The sequence below is a fragment of the Mesoplodon mirus genome, assembly GCF_964341445.2.
Source record: "Mesoplodon mirus genome assembly, chromosome: 11".
Classification (NCBI taxonomy): domain Eukaryota; kingdom Metazoa; phylum Chordata; class Mammalia; order Artiodactyla; family Ziphiidae; genus Mesoplodon; species Mesoplodon mirus.
Window position 1 is genome coordinate 29,890,846 of NC_138987.1, and position 18,102 is coordinate 29,908,947.

The window sequence follows — 18,102 nt, forward strand, 5'->3', positions numbered from 1 at the left end:
TGTTGTCGGGGATGAACAGGCAGCTTCCTCTTGAGCAGACGCCAGCATCCCCCTGTGAACTGCTGCTGAAGGGGTGCCGAGGCTTTTCTTCAGTTTTGTTTTTAAGGGATGTAGCTGGACCTTCCACCTCCTCACCAGCCAAAGTGACATTCTCACCCAAGCACGTCCCCGGGACTGGCCTCTTTAGGAATTGCTGTTTTTAACATTTTGTTCACTGCTAAACAATGTTGTTGTCGGTTGCACCTAGATTTACAGTTTGATGTCTTTCAGAGTAGATTTCCCAGTAGCGCTAGTGTTTTGTCAGATAATTTCAGTGTGGACAAGATGGATTTTTGGAGGGGAGAAAGGAGGGTCACAGACTCTGCTTGATTTAAATTCTAACACATTGTAGCTGAATTTGAAATAAAGTGAACTGAATGTTTCTGGGCTTAATGTAGGAAAGCATGTGTTCTTTATAATAAACAATACAATTTCAACCAAAAAGGCATGCTCTAGAATTCAACTTCATAAACCGAATTACCATATTGTTCGTAGCCACTGGAAATCTGAACATGGATAACCGATGTTAAATAGGCAGATGGCACTCTTTTTCTTTAGACTTCAGGTCTTGGTGATTATAACATGCACAAAAATTTTATTTTAAAATAGTTTGAGTAATTATGTAGAAATCAAACTGAGGAAAGAAACATTTCTTTGAGAACAGTTTCTTTTCAATAGGTGCAGATGGTTGATAACTTTGTATACAAAGGAAAAGAAATTTCATGTTAAGAAATATAAAAGCATTTTTTTCTTGGTCCAATGCCATTGTACACTAGCTTTCTAATTTTGAATTAGGTAGCTTGTGGTGAACAATCTAAATTGTACCCGTATAGTCGTTCTACCAAGAAAGAAATCAGAGGAATTTAAAACTATTTAAGCAATAAGATCCCTTACAGGTTAGAATAATATTTAGGGAGTAATAAAGTACAACTAATTTAAGAGACCATCAGTAGAGTGGAGAGAGTTGGTGGGGTTTTGTTTTGTTTTCATTCTTAGAATTTCATTTCTAATTCCAGCCTTCCAAGAGTAATTTGGCATTTAATTTTCTTGTTCAACTCTACAACTTCAATCAGAGGTCACTTTTCTAGCGTGCCGTAAGCTATAGGAATTGCAGTTCCCTAGGGCAGCTTAGGCTCGGCCAGGGGAGCCCTGGCAGAAACCAGCCCACCAGCCAGGGCTCGGCAGCTAGTAGGTAGACCTGTCAGCACATCAGCCACTCACAAGGACTCCTTGTCCCAGGTTTTAAAACCACAGTCTAAACACATCCCTTGCCCAGTCAGTTCTGGTGGCCAGAGAACTCGCGTTCCTGTGCTGTGGGTACGTTAGGTAGCAGATCACAGACTGGCTGACAAGGAGCGAGATTGCCGCTGACTTGCAGCGTCAGGAACGACGACGGGGCTGGGGCGTGGGGAAGCCACTGCTCTCCCCTGTCTGGGGCAGGAGAGGCCGGGCAGACGGCCTGACGGCACGTTGGGTGTCATGCCAGAAGGCCGACCCGCAGGCTGCAGTGCCTTTCTGCAAGGACAGTCGTTTTTGAACTGTTTGTGTAGCAGGATTGTTGAAAGTTGCTTTTATTACTCTTAATGGAGACCACGGAGAAGGTTTGAGAGCAGTGGAAATAGAGATGGCAGCGGGGAGACCCCAGGTAAGTACTGTGCTCTTCCTTTCTGCCGGTCGGCTCTACGTGGCATGAAATCCTCTCTCCCTCAGGTGTTTGTGGCTTGATCGTCCCTCAGGAGGACATGCCATTTTGTGATTCTGGCATCTGCCCGGACATCATAATGAACCCCCATGGCTTCCCATCTCGAATGACGGTCAGTACGGGTTTTTTTTTTTTTTTTTTTTTGGTTTTTCTGTTTTAAGAAGGAATGTTATCTTTAAAAAAAAATAAATTTATTTATTAATTTATTTTTAGCTGCGTTGGGTCTTTGTTGCGGCACACGGGCTTCTCATTGCGGTGGCCTCTCGTTGCGGAGCACGGGCTCTAGGCGCACGGGCTTCAGCAGTCGTGGCACACGGGCTCAGTAGTTGTGGCTCGCAGGCTCTAGAGCGCAGGCTCAGCAGCCACAGTGCACAGGCTTAGTTGCTCCGCGGCACGTGGGATCCTCCGGGACCGGGGCTCGAACCCGTGTCCCCTGCATTGGCAGGAGGACTCCTGGCCACTGCGCCACCAGGGAAGCCCAGTTAGTACGGTTTTCAGAGGTGCTGCCTTTAAGGAAAAAGGCAGGCAGTTGGTTTGTAGTGAGCGGAGGAGTTGGGGCCCTGAAACTGATTTTCAGAAAGGGCCCTTTTACCTCTTGCCAAATAAATAGGTCCCTAGACCCTGACAGTGGGGGCTAATCTCCTCTACAGAGGGGGTGTGGAGAGGTCTGGGCTTCCCTTCGAGAGCAGTCTTCTGAGTGATGAACTCACCCCTCAACAGAAGAACCCCATGTATCAATGTATCTCCCTTTCTGTGGTTACCATTTTGTCATCCTGGCTCTGACACTTACCAGCTGTGGGACTTCAAAGTTGCTTAACCCCTCTGTTCCCTCAGATGTAAGCTGAGGGAGGTAATAGTACCTATCCCATCGGGGTCTTGGAGGCGTAAACTTAGGTCACAGTAAGAGAGGATAAATATTTGCTACTACTGATTTATCACTCTTATTAATAGTATTAGTCTTATAATCTTTTGGAAGAAATAGGCCAGAGCTAAATAAACAGACAGAATTCCTAAACCACAAGAAGGTACTCACTTAATTTGTTCTCATCCCACAGGTGGGAAAGTTAATAGAGCTGTTGGCGGGCAAGGCCGGCGTGTTAGACGGCAGATTCCACTACGGCACCGCGTTTGGAGGCAGTAAAGTGAAGGATGTGTGTGAGGACCTCGTTCGCCACGGTTATAACTACTTGGGGAAAGACTATGTTACATCTGGCATCACAGGGTGAGTATGTGTTTAGATGTCATAAAGGAAGATTACGATTTTATTAAAGTAAAAGGATAAAAGTAAAAATATGATAAGGCATAAGAGCCCTTAAGATATACGGCTTTACTCCTTTAAGAAATCTGATACAAGAAAATCCAGGTTTATGGTGGACGTGGCAGCTAAGCTATGGTGGTAGTGATTTTGCGGTATGTGTATATCACATCAACACGTTGTACACCTTACATGTTGTTATTTGTCAATTATATCTCAGTGAAACTGGGGGAGGGGAGAAAAGAAAGTCCAAATTTAGAAAACTAATAAACTAAGGAGTGCTCTTTTGCCGATAAGGCTCCCATTTAAAAAGTAGAAAGATCTTACTTACCAAAATAGGATTTCTCCACAGCTTTTAAAGAACACATCAATTGTCTATAATACAAAATCTCTTAACTGTTGGCCTTTCTCTGCACTACTATGATGAATATCAGATACTTAGTGCTCTGACAGATAGCCTGAGGCCTAACATTTGCCCGTTCATTCACCAATGATGTGTTAAACACCTAACATGTGCTAGGTACTAAGTATGTAACAGTGAACAAAATAGACGTGGTCCCTGACCTATTGGGCTGACCACTGAGATTCGTTACTAGACATTAAAAAATAAGACAAAAGGTAACTTCTCAGCAGGGCCTACCCTGACTACTTACTTTAAAACCACAACTCAGTGTTGCCCATTTCCTGCTGTATTTTTCTCTGTGGCATTCATCATTATCAAGTAATGTAATAATACCATATAATATCATCATCTGTCTCTCCAATGGGAATGTAACCTACATGAGAGCAGGGCTTGTCTCTTTTGTTTACTGTTTTATTTCCAGTGTCTAGCACAGGGCCTGACATACAGCAGGCACTCCATAAATGTTTGTTGAATAAAGGAATGAAAACAAATCAATACAAGTACAAATAGCTCTCACCAAAATGAAAGCAAAGAATAGGTTAGAAGACCCCTGTGAGGAGGTGGCTATTTCAGTGGAGATACGAAGGCTGAGAAGAGACATTTGGAGAGTGTTTCACGCAGGGGAGAAGCGTGTTGAACACCTGACAAGGGGCAGAGCTTGGGAAGTTCAGGGAAGTGGAAGAGGCAGCGTCTGCAGCCTGAGGGGAGGCTGGAAAGCAGCCTGAAGGGAGACACAGCAGAGCGCTGGGTCTTCCTGGTTCCCTGGAGAAACAGATGTCCCTGAGGTTACCCTGAATGATCAGGTTTTCAAACTTGACTCACACATGGTTTTAAAGGATCAAATCAGTTGCTTAAATTAAGACCCACTTACATATTTTATGCCAGATAAAACTCTGGGACATAGCATTTATGCCCCTCTTCTGAGGTTTCAAACTGCTTGAGCACAAGTGAAACTCAGCGTGGAAGCATGTGTGAGAACACAGAGTTTGATGTTAGTGCTGCAAATAGACTATCCAGTTATGATGAAAATGGCCAAAATCTGTATCTGTTAAAAATATTGCCTGCTTTCTCAAATGACCTATCTAGACTGTAATAATGTGGATTTCTTTAGTTGAGGTGTTCTAGGAAATCGCATTACAGGAAAAGAGTGATGGTCCATTTCAAAAATGATTCAGTGAAGTAACTAAGGTCCATTTCAAAAAAACAGTTATCACTGCTAAACTGATCATTTTAGTCTTTGCTTCTCATCCAGAAATAATGCAGTAGTTGACCAGAAAGTATGCAAAACCAGTGAATCAATTTGGTGGCCCTTCTGAACATAATTTTACTGGAAGGTTTGGATGGGTTGTGCTCTGCTTCCTATGGACAGCTGTAGGCTCTGTCTTCACCACCTTCCCCAGTGCCCCCAGCCAATAAGTGGTTTCATTTCTTTGCCATTCATCTCAGTTGCAAAGTTTGAGAAACACTACTTTAGCTTGTTAGTTGAAAGTTTCATAAAGGGCTTACAAACATATTCACCCACCAGCTTTCATCCCTTGTCACATTTTCGAGCATAGCTAGGAGGAAAAATTGCATATGGCTTTATTCAGTTAATGATAGAATGGCATTAGGTGACAGAGTTCTAGAAATTCTACTGTGAGCAGCCATACAGTGGAGGAATTAGAATCATTTATTATTAAAGCTGGAAAGAACCTTAGTCTGGCCCCCTTGTTGTACAACTAAGAAAACTGAGATAAAGAGGTCTTTATCTCAGGGACTTTATGCAGGGACTTCCCTGGAGGCACAGTGGTTAAGAATCTGCCTGCCAATGCAGGGGACATGGGTTCAAGCCCTGGTCTGGGAAGATCCCACATGCCTTGGAGCAGCCAAGCCCGTGCGCCACAACTACTGAGCCTGTGCTCTAGAGCCTGCAAGCCACAACTACTGAGCCCAGGCACCGCAACTACTGAAACCCGTGCACCTTGAGCCCATGCTCCGCAACAAGAGAAGCCACTGCAATGAGAAGCCCGTGCACCACAATGAAGAGTAGTAGCCCCCACTCGCTGCAACTAGAGAAAGCCCACGCGCATCAACGAAGACCCAACGCAGCCAAAGATAAATAAATTAAAAAAAATAAATTTATATTTAAAAAAAAGCTTTCTTTCCACTGTCAAAGCACTTAAATATTCACTCTCTTTTAAAACTCTTACTACAGATTTTCTAAAGGCTCATGAGTCAGCTCTGTGACAGACGTTTACTGAGTATCTGTTGTGTGCCAGGCAGGGTTATTAGTGCAGGGGCCACAGCGACAAGGAGATGAAGTGCTTATTCTGCGGCGTTTACTTCTGGGGGAAACAGGCAATAATTAGAGAAATAACAAATGTGTACTTTAATAGCAAACGGTGACAAGTGCTCTGAAGAACATAAAACCAAGGTGAGAGTTGAGACTGCACTGGCACTGTGATGCTGGGGTGGGAGGAAGGCGCCTCTAGAGAATGTGATTGGGGCGCACCTCTTGGAGGAGGTGAAGGGTTTGGCAGGGCCATGTGAATACCTGGTGGAAGAATGTTTCAGGCAGAGCTGACAGTAAGCGCAAAGGTCCTGGGGCAGACGGGCTTGCTACATTTGACGAACAATGAAGAGGCCAGTGCTGCTGGAGTAGAATGAGCGGTGAGGAAGCAAATGAGTCAGGTGGACAGGAGCCAGGTTGTGTTAAACCTTGTGGCCGTGACACAATATTTGTGTGACGCAGAGTCTGAATGTATTGGGAAACCATTGGGAATTTAGAGCAGAAAAATGACCTGCTATGATTTATGATTTAGAAGGAATCACTCTGGCTTGTTGTGTGAAGAATAGATTGTTGCGGGAGAAGAGTGGAAGCAAGGAGTCCAACTGGAGTATTGTCTGCAGTAGTCCAGGCAAGAAAGGGTGGTGGCCTGACGAGGGTGGCAGCAGTGAAGGAGGGACTGTCTTGTTCACACTGTTTCACAACCTGTTTAAATTTTTTTTCACTATTTTTTTAATTGAATGAACGATTCTTTAAATTCTATGGTACTTTACAGTTTTCAAAAGTTTCACACATGATTTCATATAATCCCATAATAACCCTTTTCTCCTACCCCTATATTGCCCCTCCCCCTTCCCTTTCCCCACTGGTAACCACTAGTTTGTTCTCTATATCTGTGAGTCTCCTTCTTTTTTGTTTTATTCACTAATTTGTTGTATTTTTTAGATTCCACATTAAGTGATATCATACAGTGTTTGTCTTTGTCTGACTTATTTCACTTAGCATAATGCCCTCCAAGTCCATCCATGTTGCTGCAGATGGCAAAATTTCATTCTCTTTTATGGCTGAGTAGCATTCCATTGTGTGTGTGTGTGTGTGTGTGCGTGTGTGTATATATATATATACATATATATATACACATATATATACACACGCACACACACATACACCACATATCCATTCATCTGTTGATGGACGCTTAGATTGCTTCCATACCTTGGCAATTGTAAATAATTTTAAAATTTGTATGGAAACACAAAAGACCCCAAATAGCCAAAAAAATCTTGAGAAAGAAGAACAGAGCTGGAGGAATCATGCTCCCTGACCTCAGCCTATACTACAAAGCTGCCATAATCAAAACATTATGGTACCGGCACAAAAATAGACACACAGATCAATGGAACAGGATAGAAAGCCCAGAAATAAATCTACACACTTATGGTTAATTAATCTATGACAGAGGAGGCAAGAATATACAGTGGAGAAAAGACAGTCTGTTCAGTAAGTGGTGCTGGGGAAGCTGGATAGCTACATAAAAAAGAATGAAATTAGAACATTCTTTAACACATACAAAAATAAACTCAGTGGATCAAAGACTTAAATGTAAGACTGGATACTATAAAACTTCTAGAGGAAACATAGGCAAAACACTCTTTGACATAAATTGCAGCAATATTTTTTTGAATTCATCTTCTAAAGCAAACAAAAGCAAAAATAAACAAATGGGACCTAATTAAACTGAAAAGCTTTTGCACATCAAAAGAAACCATCAACAAAACAAAAAGAAAACCTACTGAATGGGAGAAGATATTTGCAAATGATATGACCAATAAGGGGTTAATATCCAAAACATAAAAACAACTCATACAACTCAACATCAAAAAAAGCAAAAACCCAATTTAAAAATGGACAGAAGAACTGAATAGACATTTCTCCAAAGAGCACATGCAGATGGCCACCAGGCACATGAAAAGATGCTCAACATCGCTAATCATTAGGGAAATGCAAATCAAACTACAGTGAGAATCACCTCACACCTGTCAGAATGGCTGTCATCAAAAAGAACACAAATAACAAATGTTGGCGAGGATGTAGAGAAAAGAGAACCCTCATACACTGTTGGTGGGAATGTAAGTTGGTGCAGCCACTGTGGAAAACAGTACGGAGGTTTCTCGGAAAACTAAAGATAGAATTACCATATGACCCAGCAATTCCACTCCTGGGTATATATCCAAAAAAAACAAAACTAATTCGAAAATATACTGCACCCCAATGTTCATAAATTTTTATTTCTTAATTGAACAATGCATCTTTTATTGCATCCATGGTACTTATATATTTTCAGTTCTAGCATATTTGTTCACTGCAGACTGAAAATCACTCTCTTCCATTCATTCAGTCATAAACTTGTTCATAAATAAGGGCCTGCCAGTGATGAGTCCTAGAAAAGGCTGTCTCTTGTTAGCCCAAACTTAGTTTCTTAACCTAAAACTCTGACCTTTCTTGCAGTGAACCCTTGGAAGCATACATCTATTTTGGCCCCGTGTACTATCAGAAACTGAAACACATGGTGCTCGATAAGATGCATGCCCGGGCCCGGGGACCACGAGCTGTCCTTACCAGGTAAGAGAAAAGCATTTATAATGCGGTTAAGTCTACCTTGCATTTCTCGGATATAGCAATAGGCAGATGTCAAAATTTGGGGTGTTAGGCATCAAAAATCACATACGTCTGATTAAAATGAAAAAATAGCAACCAATTAAAAATCAATTCATAGGTGCAAGAGCAAGCCCACCATAGGTCTTGCCAGTAGTCTCCTCACAGATTCATTTGCATTTATGCACCAGTTTAAATATGGTCCTATTTTACAAGGTTCAAGTATAGGAATGTAGGTACACTTTACATGAACACATATCGATACACCTGAATGCTCCCATGTGTACACAGAAAACACATACATACATTATTTGGTAGCGAGGCCACAACTGTCATTTTTTAAAACTGTTACGGGAGCATAAGGCACCTGTACTTGCATGCTTATTAGAAGCAGCTCTGGGAGGTTAAGGTCCACATGTGCCCTTTCACCAGTGTGTCCTCAATTCCAGTGTGTTGATAAATGGGTACAGTTGTTGGGAAAGGGAATTATAAATACTAGGTTTCACATGTTCTTAGTACTACATCTTCCAGTTGGAGAAGCAGGGTCTAGGGCAGTGGTTCTCACCCAGGGGCGACTGTGCCTCCCAGGGGACATTGGATAATGTCTGAAGATATTTTGGGATGTCACAACTGGCGGGTGGTGAGGAAGCTACTGGCATCCAGTGGGTGGAGACCAGGGATGCAGCTGAACATCCTACAATGCACAGGTCAGTTCTCACCACGAGAGTGACCCGGCTCAATCTGGCAGTAGTGCCAAGGTTGCCAGAGAGGGTGGGCCCGAGGAGACATACAGACATGGATGTGAACTCATCTCCACCTTATACCACTTCCACCAGCCTTGGACACATCACTTAGCTCCTCTTGGCTTCAGTTCTTCCCGTATATGAAGCGGAGACAGTAATTCCCACTTTGCAGCGTGCTGGTGAATGTCAGATGTTTTAAAATAGAATGTATACAGTGCCAATTCATGGGAGAGACTCAACAAATATCCACTCCCCTGCTCACTCTGGCCTGGCACTGCAACTCTCCCCTGAATGCTGTCCCCTCCAGAACTTCCATTTCAGTTACAACATCCAAAAACTATTTCAGGGAATTCTCCGGTGGTTAGGACTCCGCGCTTCCACTGCCTAGGGCCTGGGTTCAATCCCTAGTCTGGGAACTAAGATCCCACAAACCGTGCGGCATGGCCAAAAAAAGCAACAAAACAACAAAAACAAAGAAAAACTATTCAGAGTAACATATTTCAAAATATGTTTCCTATTTTTTGCCTTGTTGTGTAAAAAACGTTGCTGCTTTACAATTACTTTTGGGTATTCCATATGAATCTGCCTGGAGTGTATTTGTAGTCTGATCTCAGTTGGTTAAAATCCAAGTTTTGGGTTCTGCCCACATGTGATCAGACCCCCTTCACTTGTCCAGTGACCACAGGTGTAGGGATGCCCCCGACTCCCACCCTAGATAAAAACATAGATATCGTGCTCAGTTATGAAGTGGCTACTATACTGTGTTTATTTAGACCTATTTGTAAGTTTTTCATAGGTACATTTTCTTTCAACAAATAATCTACGATTTGATTTCCCATTGTAACTTTCAACAACAGAAGGGAACATTTCAGCATGTGCTGGTGTACACTGTGTTTACCTTTTTAACTCTTTGGGAAACTGGAGGCAACAACAAAGATTAAAAATGCTATGGAATGAAGCAAACAAGAGGTTTATAGTCCACTCCTGCTCAGACTACCTCTAAGGACTGTCACTCCAAAATCAACCAGCCAGGGAACTCACTTTTTTCTTTTTCTCTTTCTTTTCTTTACTTTTTTTTTTTTTAATAATTTCTGTCATCAGTACCTAGGTGGGATCTAGGTGGGTTTGCCTGAGTTGTTTCAGAATCCCCTAATTTTACCTAGATCTCTGGGTCTTGGATTCCTAACCTTTTAAAGTATTCTCAAGCCCAGCAGATACATAAACCGCAGGGAGTCCATTCAGGGGGCTAATAGCTTCCCAGTTCTCATACAAGAAGGAACGACCTGAATGGGACACACAGAACTTTCCCAGTCTCTGGGGAACCTCCCATCTGGCTCAGGTACTCCATCCTTCCAGATGATTCCTGATCTATTCCAAGTTTTATAAAACTCTCTTTGCTTCTTTCCATGCTTAATTTATTTCTTAATAGTAAAGCTCTTCCCTGGAGCCCTGGCAATAACAACTGGGGACCCACGTTTCTTCCATAGTGCGTTCTGCTTAGTTTTTCTGCCTTTAAATAACAGAACTGAGACATCTTTGAAAGTACTCAAAAGACATTCTCCCCTGATTTGAGGACTGTACTGTGCTAATAATGATGAAAGTGATGGTAATAGTAATGCTAGACTGCTGTTTTATATGATTATATATTAATTTATTATTATATCCCAGAAGACTATGTAATTATTATTTCTATCTAATAATAATAATAGCAACCACTAGTGTTACATCTCTTCTCCTTTAAGCCTCTTTGGGATAGGTTGTCTAACATGCGTTTTACAAATGAGGCTGAGAGGCTGAGCAGCCTGCTTTGGGTCACTGTCTAAAAGCAGTTTGAATCCCGGTGAGCCCACTCTGAAGCCTTGTGCTCTTAGCTAGCATGCGACGCTGCCTCTTTGTTTGTTTAGTATAATAATAACACATTTGTCTAACTTGTTTGGAAGGCAACCTACTGAAGGTCGATCTCGTGATGGTGGTTTGCGTCTTGGAGAAATGGAACGTGACTGTTTAATCGGTTATGGAGCAAGTATGCTTTTACTGGAGAGACTGATGATTTCAAGTGATGCCTTTGAGGTTGATGTCTGTGGGCAGTGCGGACTTCTTGGGTACTCCGGCTGGTAAGTGGATACCACATGTCTCTCATACCACATCCCTTGCCTCTTAAATCACAGCTCAGAGTTTGGATCATGCCCACATATTCTCCAGCCTTCCCCATCCAGACATTCCTGGAATTGGGGATTCTGTATGTACATGCTTAGTTTGTCTGCCTAATAATGTTCTGCTGTCTACAGCCACTAGAGTTTAAGCTCCCAAGGAGACTTTGTTTTCTTTTTAATATTATCTTGAGTACCTTTTATAACACTATTTATCTGTAAAAATACTAGCAGATTCAGAATTACAGCATATTTTAACTAGCAGCCTTTAATAGAAGACTGTGTTGAATGCCCTCGTTTAACCTCAAACCCAAAGAACCAGGTATGTTGCCCCAGCTCTTGTAGCAAGTTGGTGACAGAGCCAGGACGTTGTCTGTACTCTCTCTGCTTTACACTTGGACTGTGAATTCCATGAAGACAGAGACCATGTCTGTCTCAGTCATTCACTCAACAAACATTTAGTAAGAATCTGCTAAGTCCAGACACTGTTCTAGGCCCCAGAAATACAGTGGGGAGTAAGACGGATGAATGGCTGCTCACAGGGAGCTTATCTTCTAGCTCATTCTAACTCCAGTCTGTCTTGTTTACCCCTGCTTCTCCAGCCTGTGACCTGGTTGATGCTAAATAAAATATAATTGCTTAGGATTGTCAATAGGTAAATTATGTAATTCACAAAATTTGTAATTTCTGTGTAGAGCTCAGTACACAAAGGCCAGCTTAAAAGATGTTACTACATATTTTTTTGTTCGTGTTTGTATAGTTAGAACACCTTTCCTCCTTGTAATGGTTCCACTCTACCACCAAAGGGCAGCTGCTCTGTTTAGGGTTAGTCATGATCCAGAGCCCCGAAGTACTCCTATAGGCAGAAGGGCTGGTAGTTCCCCAGTCTCTACTCAACTCTTCCATCAGAAATGAGGTCTAACAAGTATATAAGGCAGATGCTGCGGGGACAAGAAATAGCCTCAACTCCCTCATCAGCCCTCACCCACCAGCCTCAACTCCCTCATCAGCCCTCACCCACCCTCCCAGAGCCCCTTTTCCCTGGGCGGGGGTGGGGCATCCTCAGAAGGACAGGGTTAGGCCCAGATGAGCGTTCATTGCCAGAGTCTGAGGAATACAGAGACCACCTTTTTCCCATCGAGCTCCCCATCAAAGCCTCCTTCCAGAGAGAGCCCCAACTTTTTGCCGTCTTACGCTGCCAGTTTCTTGGCGAATGAAAGCAAATCAAGAGTCGGAATGAGTGAGCTTCTTAGAACACAGTATACACCTTGCTAGTTAAAATGACAAAACCCTTTAGCCAATTATTTTATGATTTTCTTGGTGTAGAAGAGTTAATGAGAAGAAATCATTGTCTGTTTCTTCTTGTCTGTGAAGAAATAGTTTCATTTTAAAAACTAACGCAAGAGGTGGCTATTTGCAGTCCGTTCCTTTCATAAGGTGGCAGGGATGAGGTGACATTATTCTAAGCATAAGCCTGGATGTTTCTTATATCAGGGACATGGAGCAGATGTTTCAATTCTGAGATGTCTTTTTGTCTTTTGAAATGCATATTGAGTTTGCATTTTATTGTCCTGGTTGTGTAACAACAGCAACAAAAAAGTATAATAGGAAGGTGCCTGGAACCTAGGTCTTAGGTCTTCAAAGTTGGCACAAGGATTTTTAAGTAATTTATTTTGAAAAGATGGTACAGAGGAGTCATTTTATTAAGAACAGGGATCATGAAACTTCAAAAAGAGTTTCCTTTGCTTCTCCATTCTCCTCACATTCCCTGCCATGCCCCCTAATGGAAGAAGAAAGAGAGAGAGAAAGGGAGAAAGAGAGAGTGAAAAAGAAAGGAAGCAGTAGACCAGCTTCCTTCATGCACTTTGAAAACCTTCCCCTCTATTCCTCTGAATACTCAGGGAAACTAACATAAACTGTCATTGATCCCAACGTTATTCTGTTAAATTCATATCTCCTTTCCTGCTTCGTTTCTGTCTCATTTAGAGATCATCTGATGGCAGTGCCTGATTTGGAAGCTCATGTGTTCAATGTATATTGCATTTGAAATCCTTTGAAAGAGGACTAAATCAGGTTACAGTGTTTAAGGGTCTTTACTGTCATGAAACAGACCTGGATATACCATATGTCTGATTTTGAGTGGCCTACTTATACCCTCGTTGCCAACAGAAAACAATCCTCATCCAGTCTGGTAGTCTAGCGGCCTGCTCGTGCTGCTTTCTGGCAGAGGAGCACAATGATGCTGTAATTTTCCCGTCGTTACCTGATCGTGGGTGATGGGTTGTGTGGGAGGGAGCACGGGCGTTTGTTGGAGGAAGTCGGTCTTTAATGAACAGCACAATGGAGGCTGAGTAATTAGAGCAGTTCAGAACCTTGAAACTGGCCTTTTGTCAGTGATTTGCACATTAGTAAGGCATTGCTATGGGGATGTTTACAGCCAGACTGTTGTTCTGCAGAAGACGTGGAGGGCATAAGTCACAAAAGAGAGGACAACTGCTGAGAGAAGAAAATCCCTATTAAGATAATTAGCTCGTAGAGGATATTTTACTGGACAGTCATTCCTCATGTGAAGCCACAGCCTCCTTCTTTTGCTGCTTTTCCCTAAAAAAATCAGTTTATTTTATTGTTGTTTGGGTCAAGTTTCTTTCTTTGGAAATCTTTCAGAAATAGGGTAAAAATTTTAATATTTTTCTTTATGTGTATATATATACGCATATGCATGTATGTATATACATGCATTGGAACATTTTAAATGATGGAGAAATATTTAATAATAGAGAAGATTAGTGGGCTTTCTGGATTATGAATCAGCACATATGGAAGTTTTAAGTGGATTGGCTTGACCTGAAGTCACCAGGTAATGTACTGGACAGGAGAATCAGCAAGAAGTTGCCCCAGTTAAATCCATTTCTCCAGTTTAATTAAAGCATGAACATGATTCCTGGATAAATTAGATCAACCCAGGCACATTAAAAACATAATTCTTAAACTATAATGCATTAAAGAGGTCTTTAGATAATCTTTTAGGAAAAAGTCATCCACCATGTTCCTGTTATTACTGTTGATGGAATCAAATCTCCACAGTGCTTGTCAAGGCCTCTGTAAGTCCCCTAGTGGGGACACGAGCACAGGTCCATCATGGCTCATCCCTTTTCCATACTCTTCTCCTCAAGAAGTTCATATCTCCATACTCACTCACCACCATATTCAAATTCTCAGCCTTAATGCTTTTCTTTTCTAAAATAATAAAGCTTTATTTTACTGATGGTGACAATGATCCCTGCTCTTTGTAAAATATTCAAAGTTATAAAAAATGTTAATGATACATATATAAAGAAGAAATACAAACAGTCACACTAATTCCTGCCATCCACAGATGACCACTATTAACATTTTAGTGACTCTTTTGGGGACATCTCTGTTTGTCAGTAGTCCTGTACCCTTTTTTATTTTCAGTCATGAGCCCTTTTGAGATTCTGATAATAGTATAAAAGTAAAAATATGTACACCAAAATATCTTGTTACATATGATTTTGGGACTTCGTACATTTACTGAAACCCATCTGAGGACCTCCCCCCTTGTGATCACACTGTTTAGCAAACTGCTTTTTCTACTCCACAGTGTGTCCTGGACGCCTTTACATTTCACTAATGTGGGTCTACAGCATCATGTTTAATGGCTGCACAGGATTCTTCTGCATAAATGTCCTGTAATCACAGAACAAACTGCTTATTGGACACATGAGCCATCTCCTGCTTTATGCCGGAGTAGTATGCATATGCTACTATGCGTTATAAGTAGTGTGACCGTGAACATTCTTGTGCACATATTTTGCCACTTTCGTGATTACTCAGTGAAATAACGTGTGTCTACGTTTTTAACACACATTGCCTTACTGCCCTCCAGAAGGGCCTTTACCGTTCACTAAGGAGTCTCGCTCTAGTCCCCAGTCAGCACTGACTCTTCTAAGCCCTGGTTGCTGTTCCTCTTGCACTCATTTTGCCCCCTGTTGACTGGGATGACCTAGTTTTCTACATATTAAGTCTCAGGATTTTTACTGGAAACCTATTGTCCGACATGCCCCAGACCCTTGAGATATAGGGTAAGGTCCTATTTTGGTCTGAAACCTGAGAAAATAATTCACTTTCTCCCCAGGGACCCTTCTTTAGTTGTAGCTATTGACTAAGATCTAGGTTCAGTTCACTGGCTCTTCCTGAAGGAAAAGAAAATCCTAATTGGAAGAGCAGGCACAGTGGTCAGGAGCAGGTGCTGTTGTGAGGATTAAATGAGAATGTACGCACACGCACACAGGTTCCTTGGTTTTGCACAAGGGCCAGCGCGTTGTTCAGTGCAGTGGCTTCCAGGGCTAAGAGAAATAACCACGCTTGAAGAGTGCTGGAAAAATAGGTAGCATTTGATCGGATACCACCTTTCTATATGAAAGTCTTCTCTTTCCCATCACACTTAAAGCATTTCAGTGACAGAAATCAAATTGAGCATCTTGTCTAGAATAGTATAGAGTAGTAGGTGCTTTTCAAAGACATGGACATGGATTCAATCGGTTTGGAACTCTTTCAACAATAAAAAACGTCTAAATCTGAGTAACTTTCAGATGGTTCAGATTTCTGGGCCTCATTCAAAATAAATACATAGGCAGGTATTTTGCATTTTAAGGAGAAAGGTCTAGAAGTGTGGAAGTACTGATTAAAATTCCATGCTTTTAAAACTGGGGGAGTGATATTGTTTTGTTCTTTCTTGTGCTGCCTTGGATGCTTCTTTTTATTTTGGGGGCACATACATACATATTTGATAGTGTGACTGAACACTGAGGAATAGAAAACGAATGGACTTGATAGGATGGTCATGGAATTTTCAGAGCAAATCCTCACTTCCTGTGTGCAGGCCTCTACCTCTGAGTTGCTGTCCGTCTAACACAGCTGACTTGGGTTTCAGGTGCCATTTCTGCAAGTCGTCCTGCCACGTGTCCTCCCTGCGTATCCCGTACGCCTGCAAGCTGCTCTTCCAGGAGCTGCAGTCGATGAACATTATCCCCAGGTTGAAACTGTCCAAGTACAATGAGTAAGGATGGAAAAAACGGTTATTTAAAGAGAATAGTCGGTATGCTAAACACAGTGGAAAGCGGAAGGGTGGAAGGGATGAGGACCACTTCTGCTCCCGGGAATAATTCCTTTGAATGTTCTCTCTCTCTGCAAAAACAAACAAACAAACAACAACAACAACAACAAAACCCCACAAAATTGATGGAGAGGTTTTTTATACGTTAGGAGACTGGCTGAACAACCTCAATCAACGAGCCTCGGGCCACGGAGGAGGTGCCAACGACATGGACTGTAACAAAGTCTCTCATCCATGTACCGAATGTGATTCACAAGTGGACATGACCTAAAAGATAAATCAACTTTTATTTATGTTCTGGTATCTTGAAATTTACTCATGAGAAAGACCTTCCTCCTTAAAAAAAAAAATGTTTGGGGTTAAATAAAACTCAGATTCTTATGAAGCTGGAAGGACGTGAAGAATCTTTTTGAGTTGGTTGACTCGGCCTTTGTCCAGGAGGCTGCTCTGAGCAGTATCTGAAGGAAAGACAACTGCGGGAAGCTGGGAAAGCGAATGGTAAGAGGGTTGCGGTTCTTATCTTGTGCAGTGAGGAGATAAATTTTCCCAACAATTGAACCTTGTCTGTATGTACCCAACTTTTTAATTCTAACCTTGGTAAAGATAATAAATGTCTTCCTACCATCTTAAGCAAGTTTGCCAAGGATGTCACATTTTCTTAAGGACTGCTCCTCTTCTGAACCTCCGTGATCGTACCATACAATAGTATTTATTGAATATCTGAAAATAATTCCATGGATGCTCCATAAGTTTTCTGTCCTTTCCATTCCTGCCAGGCTGTTAGCTGTCCATTTTGTTTTTAATCTGACAGCCTTCTTCATCCAATTCTAGGTTGTTCTTAATTGCTGTGCCCTGAAGGCAAATAAATATTTGTGTTAGGGATTGTTTATAAAATAAGTCAGAAAAGCTTTGAGTAGTGGTCTAAGGCTGCACTCCCAGCATGTCACATTGAACATGTCCCACAGAATATTAATAGGTATCATACACCAACAGGAATCAAGGTCCAGTGTCAAATAAGGTTGAAAAACTGCATGTATCCCAGTTAAACATACCAAGGACTTTTTCAAAGCCTTTACCAAGCTACTGTGTGCTGGGACTCTTCAAAAGAGGGAGCCAGGCTAGTCACTGACTTGAGAACCCAACTTTGACAGTCTCACTCAGGTGTAAGAGTCCTCGAGGCTTCACAGGAGACGCTCCAGGGGAGTAAACCTTCCCCAGACATCTCCAGGTGTCTCCATTCCCTTCAGGGACTCAGGATTTCGAGGGCAGAGGAGTTTGAATGCCCAGATCTTCGGTTCTGTCGGTGGTTCCTTCCTTGCATCTGGCTTTGTCATTCTCAAAAGTGATGGTGCCTAAAGATGACTGAATTAGATTGAATGTGTATGTACTGCACTTTGTGGGCCATGTAAGGAGCTTTGTAGGGTGATTCTGACTATTTCCTGTTACGTGACAACTCCACTTACCAACTCTGCTGAAGACTCCGTCGCCCCGCCCTGTGAGGCGTGCCACGTCAGTGAACCCAGGGAGGGGCTGCCAGCACACGGCATGCTGAGGGGCACGGGGGTCATGTCACAGTGCTCGGTGCCTCGCTTGTATGAGGCTAGAAGGGGCAGGACATGACCTCTGCCCTAAGGAGCTCAGAACCCAGTGGAGGAGGCCAGGACATCAGCTAGGAACGCTGTCCCTCAGTCAGTGCTAAGGCTTAACCCCGGCAGTGCTAAGGGAACTCCGAGGGCAACTGATTAGCTGTGT

General features: G+C 42.3%; 1 protein-coding gene across 1 annotated transcript in view; it reads left to right on the forward strand.

Moving 5' to 3' along the window:
• POLR3B (RNA polymerase III subunit B) overlaps window positions 1-16,980 on the forward strand; it is a 113,934-nt gene extending 96,954 nt beyond the window's left edge. The window contains exons 24-28 of the mRNA XM_082635662.1: window positions 1,750-1,853; window positions 2,797-2,963; window positions 8,174-8,287; window positions 11,004-11,177; window positions 16,168-16,980. Coding sequence (XP_082491788.1) covers window positions 1,750-1,853; window positions 2,797-2,963; window positions 8,174-8,287; window positions 11,004-11,177; window positions 16,168-16,297 — 689 coding nt within the window. The 3' untranslated portion in view covers window positions 16,298-16,980. The remainder of the gene's footprint in view (window positions 1-1,749; window positions 1,854-2,796; window positions 2,964-8,173; window positions 8,288-11,003; window positions 11,178-16,167) is intronic.
• The last annotated feature ends 1,122 nt before the right edge of the window (window positions 16,981-18,102 follow it).